The sequence below is a fragment of the Guillardia theta genome, assembly GCF_000315625.1.
Source record: "Guillardia theta CCMP2712 unplaced genomic scaffold GUITHscaffold_59, whole genome shotgun sequence".
NCBI classification, from domain to species: Eukaryota; class Cryptophyceae; order Pyrenomonadales; family Geminigeraceae; genus Guillardia; species Guillardia theta.
This window is the reverse complement of record NW_005434615.1, coordinates 444344-456231: the sequence shown is the minus strand read 5'-3', so window position 1 is coordinate 456231 and position 11888 is coordinate 444344. Positions and strand designations below refer to the sequence as shown.

The 11888-nt window shown below is 55.4% G+C and overlaps 5 protein-coding genes across 5 annotated transcripts; 3 read left to right on the top strand and 2 right to left on the bottom strand.

Moving 5' to 3' along the window:
* Positions 1–683: 683 nt before the first annotated feature.
* On the top strand, positions 684–1037 carry GUITHDRAFT_59800 (hypothetical protein; the record flags this gene model as incomplete). Its single annotated transcript, XM_005828451.1, has 1 exon — positions 684–1037. A coding segment is annotated over one exon (354 nt), but the record flags the coding sequence as incomplete, so codon positions are not given.
* Positions 1038–3999: 2962 nt separating this feature from the next.
* Positions 4000–5854, top strand: GUITHDRAFT_153825 (hypothetical protein). The gene is made up of 10 exons (XM_005828450.1): positions 4000–4141; positions 4277–4365; positions 4411–4475; positions 4522–4594; positions 4739–4839; positions 4889–4972; positions 5017–5078; positions 5234–5307; positions 5362–5427; positions 5684–5854. Exons 1-10 carry the CDS (start codon positions 4021–4023, stop codon positions 5804–5806), a joined length of 858 nt encoding a protein of 285 aa, XP_005828507.1. The 5' UTR covers positions 4000–4020; the 3' UTR covers positions 5807–5854.
* Positions 5829–8316, bottom strand: GUITHDRAFT_112500 (hypothetical protein; the record flags this gene model as incomplete). The annotated part of the gene is made up of 15 exons (XM_005828449.1): positions 5829–5934; positions 6010–6083; positions 6128–6250; positions 6311–6475; positions 6609–6746; positions 6916–6976; positions 7022–7125; positions 7177–7197; positions 7245–7381; positions 7592–7703; positions 7744–7791; positions 7910–7960; positions 8002–8090; positions 8140–8222; positions 8261–8316. The coding sequence occupies 15 exons, from the start codon at positions 8314–8316 to the stop codon at positions 5829–5831; spliced, it is 1368 nt and encodes a 455-aa protein (XP_005828506.1).
* A 766-nt stretch (positions 8317–9082) lies between these two features.
* On the top strand, positions 9083–10390 carry GUITHDRAFT_112499 (hypothetical protein; the record flags this gene model as incomplete). Its single annotated transcript, XM_005828448.1, has 1 exon — positions 9083–10390. One exon carries the CDS (start codon positions 9083–9085, stop codon positions 10388–10390), a length of 1308 nt encoding a protein of 435 aa, XP_005828505.1.
* Positions 10391–10418: 28 nt separating this feature from the next.
* On the bottom strand, positions 10419–11697 carry GUITHDRAFT_153824 (hypothetical protein). The gene is made up of 10 exons (XM_005828447.1): positions 11605–11697; positions 11515–11553; positions 11387–11468; positions 11206–11256; positions 11123–11154; positions 10958–11078; positions 10866–10911; positions 10719–10815; positions 10582–10669; positions 10419–10532 (listed from the first exon to the last, which is right to left on the bottom strand). The coding sequence occupies exons 3-10, from the start codon at positions 11433–11435 to the stop codon at positions 10510–10512; spliced, it is 507 nt and encodes a 168-aa protein (XP_005828504.1). The 5' UTR covers positions 11436–11468; positions 11515–11553; positions 11605–11697; the 3' UTR covers positions 10419–10509.
* Positions 11698–11888: the final 191 nt, after the last annotated feature.

Sequence of the window (11888 nt, the reverse complement as noted above, 5' to 3'; positions counted from 1 at the left end):
CCTGACACCGGATGACGAACATCACACCGTGGCAATACTGATTTTTCACCGTTATATACGTTACATAACGTTACATCCGTTACGTTTGAGCAGTTGGTGCTGAATCTGCCGGCCACACCATGACATCCAGCTTGGAGGTCCAGCGCTGACATGCAGGCAGGAGAGGAGCAGGCACTGCATGGGGCATGCATGCTGCAGTGGGGCATGGCTGGTACAGGAAGGCGTTGAGGGGTGAAGGGAGAGGGAGGGGGGGAGTGAACAGTTAGCTCTTGCATACAGCTACAAGGCAGATACAAGGCAGAAGCTGATGGGACATGACTGGAAAGTCTACCAGTACGTTTGTGAATTGTCAACGAAAGAAATTATTGCATTTTGATTTGGTCAAAGTGAAACACTGTTAGAGTCAAGCCATGCGCACACGATGGGAGACATTAGATGACCTGCGCATAGAATTCAGATAACTTATATGATGGTGGTTAATCAGCAGAAGGAAACGCAAGTCGGGCGCTTCGTCGCTCATGAGGAAACATTAGATAATGTTGGTTGATCATCCTTTCTGTACTTCCTGACGTTGCTTTCAGGTTGTGCTTCTGTGAGTGTGAGAGAAGGTCCTGATTCTCTGATCACAACCTCAACCGCCAAGACGCGCATGTGCGATGGGTGCAGGGGCATCTTCGAAGCTACTTTCGGAAAAGCAAGTGCAGAAATATGTCAAGGAGACGGGATTCTCGCCTCCTGAGCTGGAGTTTCTGTTTCGTAGATTCCGCTTCCTCTGCAAGAAGTCCAACAACCTGTGTGCTGAAGATCTGAGCAGCAACCCGAACCTGGCGGCAAACCCCTACGTCAAGAGGATCTTTGCCATCATGTCGAAGAACGAATTCGGGGAAGTGACCTTCGACACGTTTGTAAGGACGGCTGCTATTTTCAGGCCTGGCAAGCCTGTTGTGGAGAAACTGGCTTTCATCTTTGATTTGTTTGATTACAACCTGGATGATACGCTCGATATCTCCGAGCTGCACCAAATCATCTCCCTGGTGACCCTGTCGTCCACCTGAGGCACTTGCTCTTGTCTGAAAGTTTTGTTCTCCAGGTTCGTCCAGACATGAGTGTGGAGGATCGAGAGGCACTGATCAAGACGACGGTGAGCCCTCCTGCTGGCTTGAGGGGCACTTGCTCCTGACCGACTCGTGCTTGTAGGTGACAGAGATCGTGCAGAAGGGAGGAGACCCTGGCAACGACGGCCAGATACACGGAAAGAGTTTTGTGAACTTTGCCAAGAACATCCCAAACATCGATGAAATCCTGACACTTGACTTGGCCAGTCACCTTGCATAACTCGCACTCCAACAACGACTCTGTTGCACCTCTTTTGCCCCATTCATCGTTTCTCTCGAACATCCTCTGAAATTCTTCTTTTGCGACCTTTGGAAGTGTATGATATTGACGGTCTTCGCAAATAGTATTCTTCAGGACCGAATTTCTCTACGACATTTTTTCCTGCTTCTTGTTAGATATTACTCATTCCACTTTTGCTTTCTCATGAAAAAGCGCAAACAACACTGATGCAATCAAAGATTCATTTATAGTTGATTAATTCATTATATAAATTTTTCACCTGCGCTTGCTAATGCCACCCGCTGCCACAAAACGGGCAGCACGTACATTCGACGATCCTTGTTTTCAAGACGATCAGAAGAGATACCTTGGGCTCATATCTTCAGTTTCTTGGTTAATGTATCCTTCGACATCCACAGTTTCTTGGTTCATGTATCCTCCACAGCTCTCGCACTTATAAACTGCAGGATACTCCATGGATGAGACCATACGCAAGATGCTCTGCAGTTGCAAGCCCATCAGCTGAGCCTCGCTGTAGAGGGCGTCGAGGTTCTTAGATCCCCTCCTGCTCCAATGGCAGGGGGAAGAAGGAGCGCTGCTGCCACTACTGCTGCTGTCACAACTCTCCATGCGCAGGAGCAATGCATCGGCCCTTGCTCTTCTATCTGTTGCAGCTTTCAATAAACTATCGATGCGAGCTGTCAGGTGGTCGCTAAGAATTTGGGGTTGCTCCATTGAATAGATGGCGTCTCTTTCGTAGGCCACTCAAAGTCTCCTACCACGTAGTTGTCGCTTGGAGCTGACCCTTCTGGCTTATCTTCACTGCTACGCTTCACGCCACCAACAGTTTATCCTTGTAGCGAGCTCCACTCTCCAATGCTTCAGGGTACGCTATTGTCCTTGTCCTTGACCTAGTGTTTGTCCTTATGCTCCTTGCCGCTCTTGTTCTTCTCAGTCGGTTCAGTTGCACACGTCAAACACTTCTATTCATGTGACACTCGCTCAGCAAGTTCTGCACCTGACCCCTCCCGCCATCCCCCACCCCACCTGAATCCCTCAGACCCCTCACCCCTCCTACTACCAAAATTGCTACCTCTTACCACCCTGGTGTCACACCTATTTCAGACCGGTACTCTACCGCAACCATGGAGGCGAGGCGCCTCTTGAGTGGGCCCCACCCCTTCCATCCCAGTCACACAGGAAGTAAACCATAATGGTTCCCGTACCCCCTGAAATAGCCCTCATCACCCCACCCTTGCCCTGTTAACAAAACCGACACGTTAGAATGGTGTGATACTTCGGTCTTACTGGGAAGGGGGGTGGGGTTACATGCCAGGGGTCCACTCCGGGTGTAGTAATGGGGGAGAGCTAAAACTGAACTTGTAAACCACATAAGCTCAGATTGTACCAGTAGGGGACTTTAGTACAAAATAAAAATGGTACTAACTTTTAGGGCTCACTGGCTGACCGTGAAGTCTTATCAAGTATATGACCACGTAATGCAGGTGATAGGACCTGAGAGTGTCAAGCAGTGCCGTACCAATCCATACCGATGGCTCTAGTTCTCCAGGGGTCATGACTGCCGTACTGTACCATTGTATCTCGAGATTGCGGGGCCCGGGTGTGCCAGGTGATCACCAGGGGACTGAACTGTTCCATTGAACCGGTGGAAGGTCGGGGGAGGGAGGGGGGTAGTGGTCTTAGGCTGAGGTATGGAAGTTCATCGTACAGCACAACAGGTGACCGTAGCCTATGCGTCGTGTCCTACGTGATTCCCTATGAGTTGTGTCCTATAGGGGTGCTACCGTCTCTATCCCCTTGGGGGGTATAACGGTCCTCAAGGCGACGAAAAAAGAAACTTTTGCGGGTCCCGTAAAAAAGGGTCAAAACGTTTCAGTGCGTCAGCTTCTTTTACTCAACTCGCACTTTTACTTCCCTGCCCGGCACTGAAATGAGGCTCCGGGCCCGATGGATGGAGCCGGTCCGTCCGGTCCGATCAACGGAGCGGGCCCGGACCAGAACACTGAACAAAAGGAGCCTATTGGTGTGCCAAGACGTCGGAGAGCAAGGGCAGGAAGGGAGGACAAGGGAAGGAAGAGAAGGACAAGGGAAGGAAGGGGAGGAGAGAGCAGACGAGGAGGAAAGATCGCAGGTGGCAGTGCATGCCAGATGACTGAACGATACGAAGACAACAAGCATGAGAGTTCAGAGATCGCGGTCGAAGGAGAAGAGGCGTCAATGCTGGAGGGAGAGGGGGGGGACAGCTTCTCGGATCTTATCAGCCAGCGAATTTCCATGCTCACGGCGTCTTTCAGCCAAGGCTGGAGCTTCCAGGCCGAGGAAGCAGATGACTTGGAGGTGACGGTGCAGAGCGAGAGAGGACGTCCGGATGCTCTGGATGAGACGAGCTGCTCGGTGCTTGATCAAACGCTCACGCTCTCGGAGGAGCCTCTGCCATGCCAAGACCCGCCGGCAGTGACCTTGAACGGTCCTCACGCCGTCGCCGTTCTCAGCGGGGGCATCAGCTGCATCGTGATCGCCGATTGCTGGGGCAACAGGATGCTTCTGACTACTCGCGAGGGGATGGAGTTCTGCGCCATCGGCAAGGGCGGAGAGGGGCACGTGGATGGAAGGGTGGAGGAGACGTCCTTCAACGGGCCTCATGGGCTCTGCGTGAACAGCAGGATGGAGCTGTTCGTGGCCGATGCTTACAACCAGGCGGTGAGACGAGTCAGTTCGATCCGCATAAATGTGGAAGCGAAGAGCATGGAGGACCTGGTGCACGCAGATGTTGTGACTATAGCAGGTCCCTCCCCTCCACCCTCTTCGCGCTCCCTCCTTCCTTGCCTCTCCTGTCCCTCCCTACCCCTATCTCACCTCCCCCCCCCCCCCCCCCCCCCCCCCTTCCTCGTCCTCTCCCTACTAAAGTCTTGACGCTCAGGCCATGGAGCGAAGGGGCACGTGGATGGGCCTGTGGGGGAGTGCAAGTTCTGCTATCCTCATGACGTTCTGTTTCAAGACATGGACGGGGTGCTGCGAGTTGCCTGCCCGCTGCTCGTCTGACACGACAGGCAGGCAGAGCACCTGCTAGTTGCTGATTTCGACAACAACTGCATCAGAAAGGTTTTCATCACCAACGGGTGATGGCGCTTGATCCTCCGCTGCTCGTAACTGACTGCATGTCAGGGTAGGAGAGCATGTGGTCACGTGGGCAGGGAGTAACTTGTCGAAACCAGGGCTGAGGGATGGGAGCATTAAGGTAGGGCGAGAGGACGAGGAGGAGGACGAGGACGAGGAGGAAGAGGAGAACGAGCAGGAGGAAGAGGACAAAGGAGGAGGAGGGGGGGAAGGGGAAGGGGAAGGGGAAGGGGAAGGGGGGAGCATGACGAGTGGATGTGGGAAGGAAGCGTTGTTCAATCATCCCGGTGGCATCTCGGCGGATCAGAGCGGCGAGAACATTTTCATCGCCGACACGTACAACCATGCAATCCGCCACATCACGAGGTCGGGAGGCCTCACGCGTGAACGATGGTGGCGATGACGAGCCAGTCAGAGACGAGGACAGGAACTGGACGGTGACGTTGATCGCGGGGTCGCGGTCAGGGCAGTCAGGGTTTGAGGACGGAGAGGGCGAAAGGTGAGGGATTGAGCTGACAGCATCCTCTTAAGCTCCTCCTCTAGCGCGAGATTCAACTGTCCGACGGGCCTGGCGGTTGTCAACGAGCAAGAGATCTTGATCAGCGGTGACTTCCCTCTGCTCTGCTCTGCTTCCCTCCTCTTCTCCTCTGCTCTCATCTCTTTCTTTTCTCCTGGCGGCTTCCCAACCTCTATTCCACTCCATCCTCTCCTCCCCCAAGTACCTGTACTGATCCAGTCTTCCTTGTCCTGCACTCGGTAGATTTCAGCAACAGCGCTATCCGTCTCCTCCGACGAGTCCGCGGCGACTGGCTGGTGACGACTGTGGTAGGCAAGGTGACTCTCCTGCCTCTTCTCCTGCTCTCTTAGGTGCTCATGGCTCGTCGTCAGACATCAAAAGATTCGGAGGGTCGCATGCTACCGGAGTCAGGATACGTCGACGGTCCTGTGGATCAGGTGGATTCTCCTCCTCAACCTGTTCCCTTCTTTCACTCTTCCTCTCTTCTGCCTGCTCGCCCTCCCCAACCCCCCGGCACCCACCGAATGTCTGTCAACCTCCTAAAACCCGTCACTCTTCTCTCACCAGCTGCTCTGCTCCCCTCCCTTTCCCCTTCTTCCCGCCCTCCCCCCTCCCCTTTCTTCTCACCAGCTGCTCCCCCCTCCCCCACCCCCTGTCTCGCTCTCTTGTTGCAGCCTCTCATGCCAGCGGCAGGCGCGGCTCAATCGTCCTCACGGGGTCGCGTGGGACGAGGCGAGCAGAAGCGTCTTGATCGCCGACTGCATGAACCACCGCATCCGACGTGTGCAGCACGGACATGTCAGCACCCTTGTGTGAGGAGGAGGAGGAGGAGGAGTTTTTATAGTACAGAGAGATTGTCTGAATTGTTGGTGAGATCGTTTTCCTGTTCTGTCTGTGAAGGAGAGACCATGATCCGGTATTCGATGTTCTTGGATCGAAGAACGCTAAAGGCAGTTCAGAGAAGGAGAAGGAGGTGAACGAGGAGGAAGAGGAGGTGGTGGTGGTGGGATGGAAAGGACCTGTAAGAGTTGTCGAAACGGACCAGCAGCTGTCCTGCTGTCGGCAGGATCCAGTCACCAGAGGTGAGACCGTTCTGCGAGGAGGATGAGAGAGGGAGGGGACGAGGCAGCAGCTCACGTTCGCTTTGATCTTCTGCACCTTCATAACCTCCAGCGGCTCTGAACCATCCGATGGGATCAGCTCAGCGCTCATGTCGATCCCAAAGTCTTCCACCGTCACCTGCTGCCCGTCACCGTCCTCCTACCCCGCTCCTCGTTACACGATTTCTCCTTTTCCTCCTTAGCTTCCTTCCTCAACAACCCCCTCCTCGTCCTCGTCCTCGTCCTCGTCCTCGTCCTCGTCCTCGTCCTCGTCCTCGTCCTCGTCCTCGTCCTCGTCCTCGTCCTCGTCCTCTTCGTCCTCACCTCCCACAACGCATGTAACCCAGCAATCGGGACCTCGAAGTTGATCTCCTTGCATGAGCGACTGCCAACATTGATCTGCGACCCTCGTTAACATCCTCCCATCTCCCATCCCTCTCTCCTCGTCTTCCTCCTCGACTCTTGCTCTGCTCTCACTGATGGGACAAACCAGCTCGTTTTTCTCCTCCCCCTCTCACCTTCACATGCCCTGACTGCGCCCTCGGCTTGAAGTTCTCCGGCGGCTCCTGGCATCCACCGAGAAAGTCCGGCAGGTTCGCACATCCTTCACCTCCTGTCATCTTCTGCAGGAACGGGCATTTGAGATCCTTCGCATCCTACGTGAAGTCAATCGGCAGCACCAGAAAGGCTCTGCCCTGCTTCTACTCTCTTCCTGCCTCCTCCCAATCGCGCTCCTGCTCCTGCTCCTGCTCCTGCTCCTGCTCCTGCTCCCTCCTCCTGCCACCCTCCCCCCCCCGGCTCCCCCCAGGGACTTTTATCTCACACCTTCCTTGCGTAGAGCGCTGCTCGGCTCGCAGGGCAGAAGGCGATCTTGTCGAGAGTCGACCTGCTGGGGTATCAGGACAGGAGTCAGCAGGAGCCTCGACCTGACTTGGGCAGGAAGACGGAGGCGGTTGACATGAGCGCGCGCATGAAGGAAGGAGCGTTGAGCATGACGGTCTTTCCCAGCAGCTGAGGGTAGTAAATCGCCGACAACTTTCATGCTGTCAACTAAGAGGTGTCGTCCGGTACAGGAGCATGCTCTACCTTGGACGACTCCCCCAACGCCTGCGCGAGAAAATCACGAGGGGGTCAGGCGGCTAGGGGAAAGCTACTTTGAAGAAGCGAGAATCGCCGTCGAAGATGGAGTAACCATCCATGTCCATAACGGTGAGGGTCTTGACAATCTTTCTCGTCTTCCTCGTTCTCTCGTCGCATATCCGGAAGTAGATCTCCTGCCGCAAAACGTTCACTGCCAACCCTGGGATGAGGAGAAGTAGTAGTAGTAGTAAGCAGGAGTAGGAGCAACAGGAGGAGGAGGAGAGAGGAGGAGTAACAGGAGGAGGAGGAGGAGGAGGAGGAGGAGGAGGAGGAGGATAACCAGCAGCATCATAACCTTTAGATACAGCGGCCATTCCGCCAGTTGCTCGGGGATGAGCGGTTTCATGAGGCCCTTGCTTACACAATGTCCGCTCTTGAACTGGTGGTCCGTCCTCCTCCTCGTCGTCCTCCTCCTCCTTCTCCTTCTCCTGCTCCTGCTCCTGCTCCCTCCTCCTCCTCCGCTCCTTTCCCTCCTGCTCATCCTCCATGGGCAGCAACAGCATGTTATCCTACCACGTGGATCGGCTCCATTCCTCCCAGGTCACCGACGTATCCAGCTGCCTAGGAGGAAGTCAAACGTGCGTTCTGAGCCTTTCTTGCTCTCCTCCTCGTCCTCCTCATCTCCATCCTCATCATCTCCTGCTCCCACTCCTGATTCTCCTCCTCTCTTTCCTCACACCTGAAACTTGATGAAGATGTCGTGATTTGGCGGCTTCTTAGTCCTCACAACCTGCCCGCATCACCATCGAGCATGCGAAGGCGCGTCTTCACCTCTGACAGGATCTCGCGATTGTCCTGCCTGAACTTGACTGTCTTCCTGACGGCCTCGGCCTGTGCTTGCAGCCCTCCTCGGCTCAGGTCTGCAGCAGCAGGTCTGTCAGGTCGACGCCATGCCAGCATGTCAGTCACGGGTGAGGACGAATCGCAGGAGAAAGATGTCATCGTATTCCTCGACTCCTTGTATCACATCAAGAACCTGATAGTGTATCACTCTTCAACGAGCTTTCAGCACTTCCACTTCGTGTCTTACCTCTGTTCGTAGCAAGTTGATGTCTTGTGCGTGCTTTGCCAGCAGCTTTTGGACATTCAGAGTCACAGGAGACCAGCACAAACGATGGCTCCCTCCCCCTCCTCTCTCTCAGTTTGATGTTTCTCTCTCTCGCGTGCAGGCACCACAGACTTTCTTGACATCTCGCACCTCCTCTGCTTCTCTCCCCCTCTCAGTGAACTCATTTCACCCTGGACAAGTTCCGCCTCCTTATGTAAACACGCAAAGATAGGAGTGGGAAAAGCACGAAGACGAGAACGGAGAAGCAGACGGAAAGATGGAAGGAGGGAGAGATGTTAGGAGAAGAGGGAGAGGAGGGAGAGATGCGAGGAGAAGAGGGAGAGGAGGGAGAGATGCGAGGAGGAGGGAGAGGATGAGCGCATCTTCGGCATCGTCGTCACCTCATCGACATCTTCGCGAAGTTCTGCCATTGCGCCTGTACAGCCACCCGACAACAAATATACCCACCCACCCACCCCTACTTCATAACCCCCCTTCCTCCCTGGAATACCACCCCTCCTCTACCATACACCCTGTCCCCAGCAACCCCTCAACATATGACCCCCTTGGTTAAACTAAATACCACCCCTCCTTTCAACATTCACAACTGAAAAAAACGGCTTGGTCAGTGGGGGATGAGGGGTGAATGTACGTTGAAATGCGGTGATGGAGCACGAAGCAGCAGCGGCGGCCACAGGAGGAGGAGGAGGAGGAGGAGGAGGAGGAGGAGCAGAGGTAGCAGGAGCAGAGATAGCATCTGGATCAGGAGCAGCAGAAGTGGAGAGGGCGGGAGGAGAAGCGCCGATGCAAGCGCAAGAACCGTCAGCAGACCAAGCGAAGGAAGGTGCCGGCAGTGAAGGCGTCGCCGGAGGGGCTTCAGAGGAGGAGGACAAGATGGTAAAGGAGGACTCGGGAAGTATCAAGGAAGCAAACGCAACGTCTGCGAGCGGGGAAGACGATGATGTCCCTCCAGACCTGCCGGCTGAGATGAAATCAGAAACGGGGGAAGGGGACGGGACAGGAGGGGAGGAGAGCGTGGACACGGAGACAAGGATGCGAGAGCTGGAGGAAGAGAACGAGGAGCTGAGAAGAAGAAACGAAGAGCTGGAAGACGAGGTACAGAACTTGAAGGGAGGTCTCTCGTCGGAGTACGAGGATGCTCTGAGGTCCAAGGACGTCCTGATTGAATCGTTGCAAGCGGAGATAAGGAGGATGGAGGAGGAGCTGGAGGAGCAGCTGCAGTTGAGCAGCAACGTGGAGGCCGGCGAGCAGTCAGACGAGGGAGGAGAGATCCCCTATGACGTGCTCGACAGGTTGGATCAGGAGCTTGCGAAAGCCAGGGATGCCCTGCTGCAGAAAGATCTTGAGATCGAGAACTTGAAGCAGGCCGGCGGTGCCAGTCGCGTTGAGGATGCTGCTGCAGCTCGGTGGAAGGAGTCCTCGCTGATGGCGCAGGCAGAGGTCCAGAGGTACAAAGCCGACCTGGACAACAAGGAGCGGGAAGTGGAGGAGGAGAGGAGGATGAGGCGTGAGATCGAGTCGCGCTTCGAGGAGAAGCTCAAGCTGAAGATGAGGGAGGCAGAGTCCCTTGCGGAGGAGGTGGCGAGGCTGCGCAAGTCAGGAGAGCAGCTGACGTCTGTGCTGATGGAGCTCGAGAACGTGAAGATGGAGGCGAGGCAGAAGCTCGAGCACAAGAACCGCGAGATCAGCCGCCTGCAGAACTCGCTGCAGGAGACGCAAGCGCACAGGCAGAGGGCGGAGAGCCGGGTGCAGGCGATGCAGACGGACATGGAGCAGTGGCAGATCAAGTTGAAGAACGCGGAGGAGGTGAGGTGGATGGCCGGGATGAACCTGGCGAAGGCCAAGGCGGAGATGGACTGGAGGCAGAAGGCGGACCAGGAGAAGGATTTCTATATGGAGAGGCTGAAGGAGGAGCTGGAGAGGGTGAAGAGCAAGCTGATGAGGACAGAGATGAGGAAGTTGAAGGTGGAGGAGAGTCTGGACGAGGCGCTGATGGAGCTGAGGAGCAAGAAGAGAGAGATGGAGCAGATGAAGGCCAGGATCGATGGGGTGATGCGGATGATGCCGATCAAGAACGAGCCGATGCTCTGATGTGCTCCTGCTGGTCTTGTGGTGGTGTATTCTAATCGTCAAGCTCACAGGTGTCGATATATACAAGGTGAAAGAATAAACTCTACGATCAATATCAAAGAATAAGTTCCTCTTCTTCCTCATGCCCGTGGCCCGGGCGTGACTGTCAGGGGCCAACAAGTTAGTCAAGCGTGTGAAGGGGAGGGGGCAACCTGGCTCGTAGTGCGACTTGCTGCTCCTCTCGCTCTCCGAGTCTCCGTCGCGGTCAAGCAGGCAGTCCATCCCGTTGGCTCGCAGCATCTGAAGTAGAGCATGAGAGGGGAGGAGGAAGAGGAGTCGGTCAGCTTACGCTGTTGGGCACGGCGAAGGCGCTCGCTCGGTAGGAAGGAAGAAGAGAAGAGGAGAGGGCGGGGCGGACAAAGTCAGCAACGTTGTCGTAGCTGGTGCTGCTCCATCGGGTGAGGAACATCAACGACTAGGCAACTAGTCCCCTCACCTCTTTCCTCTATTTGCGGCTCTACGACGACATTGCTGGAAGCCGTCTGCTCCACCCCCATCACATCCAGTGACACCAGCGAGGCAGCAAACCTGTCCGCATGCCCGAGGAAGACGCCAACCGAGCCGCGCTGAACTCGTTTCCAGAAGGAGGAAGAGGGGGAAGAGGAGGAAGAGACTCCTTCCTCGCAGCCTGCGGAGCTCCAACGTGCTGCTGGTTCAGTCTCAGCTTTTCTTCTCCTCCTTTCCTTCCCTCACCGCTTGTTCCTTGTCGTGCACAAAGTTGCAGGCTGAGAGATGTCACAGAATCAGCACCGGGCAGATGAAGCATCATCAACGACCAGCAACAACTTCCGACAGGCTCCTCCTCCTCTCGCCAAAATTCTGTCCACCTGTATCAAAATCAGTCTCCTCTGCATAGCCACTCTACTTCTCCGTCTCTTTTATCGTCGTGGTCGTCATCATCGTCACCATCATCATCACCACCAACACCATCGCAACATTTCTGGCTTCAAGCACAACCTTGAGTAGTCAACGAGCTCGCAGGCTCTCGGCTGCGATCCTCCAGCATCTGCCCCGAGCTGCTCAGCTCCGTCTTGGCTCTCTGCGAATCTTTTGAGCTGCAGGATGTTCACCACAGCCGTTGGAACCTTTTTTGCCTTCCTGCTCTTGTTCGGGTGCGGGTGGGACTGGGAACGACCGTCAGCCCGTGCTCGATCACGATGGAGGGCAGCAGGTACCTCGATGAGCGAGTTGTGGTTGGAGAACGGAAGGTCGACAGTGCTTCGAGCCCTTCTGATCTCGTCTCGTGCTTCCAACGAGCCAGAGTTGCTGTGGAAGGGAAACATAAGACGTCAGAGTTTGGAGCCAGAGGAGGAGGAGGAGGAGGAGGAGGAGGAGGAGGAGGAGGAGCAGCAGCAGCAGCAGCAGCAGCAGCGAGTGGTGGCGCGAGGAGGTGGGCAGTCAACCTGGGAGTTGCAGAAGCTTGAGAAGCGAGTCATTCCGAGCGCTGCTGATTTCGTTC

Excerpts from the sequence above, each read along its gene's own strand:
- GUITHDRAFT_153825 (XM_005828450.1), top strand. The coding sequence starts at position 4,021 with ATGGAGCTGTTCGTGGCCGATGCTTACAACCAGGCGGTGAGACGAGTC. Across the intron at positions 4,366-4,410 it reads TGTTTCAAGACATGGACGGG|GCAGAGCACCTGCTAGTTGC; the intron begins GTGCTGCGAGTT and ends CACGACAGGCAG. Across the intron at positions 5,308-5,361 it reads TGACGACTGTGGTAGGCAAG|ACATCAAAAGATTCGGAGGG; the intron begins GTGACTCTCCTG and ends GCTCGTCGTCAG.
- GUITHDRAFT_153824 (XM_005828447.1), bottom strand. The coding sequence starts at position 11,435 with ATGCTGGAGGATCGCAGCCGAGAGCCTGCGAGCTCGTTGACTACTCAA. Across the intron at positions 11,257-11,386 it reads GAGCTCGTTGACTACTCAAG|GTGGACAGAATTTTGGCGAG; the intron begins GTTGTGCTTGAA and ends ATTTTGATACAG. Across the intron at positions 11,155-11,205 it reads CCTGTCGGAAGTTGTTGCTG|CCTGCAACTTTGTGCACGAC; the intron begins GTCGTTGATGAT and ends GACATCTCTCAG.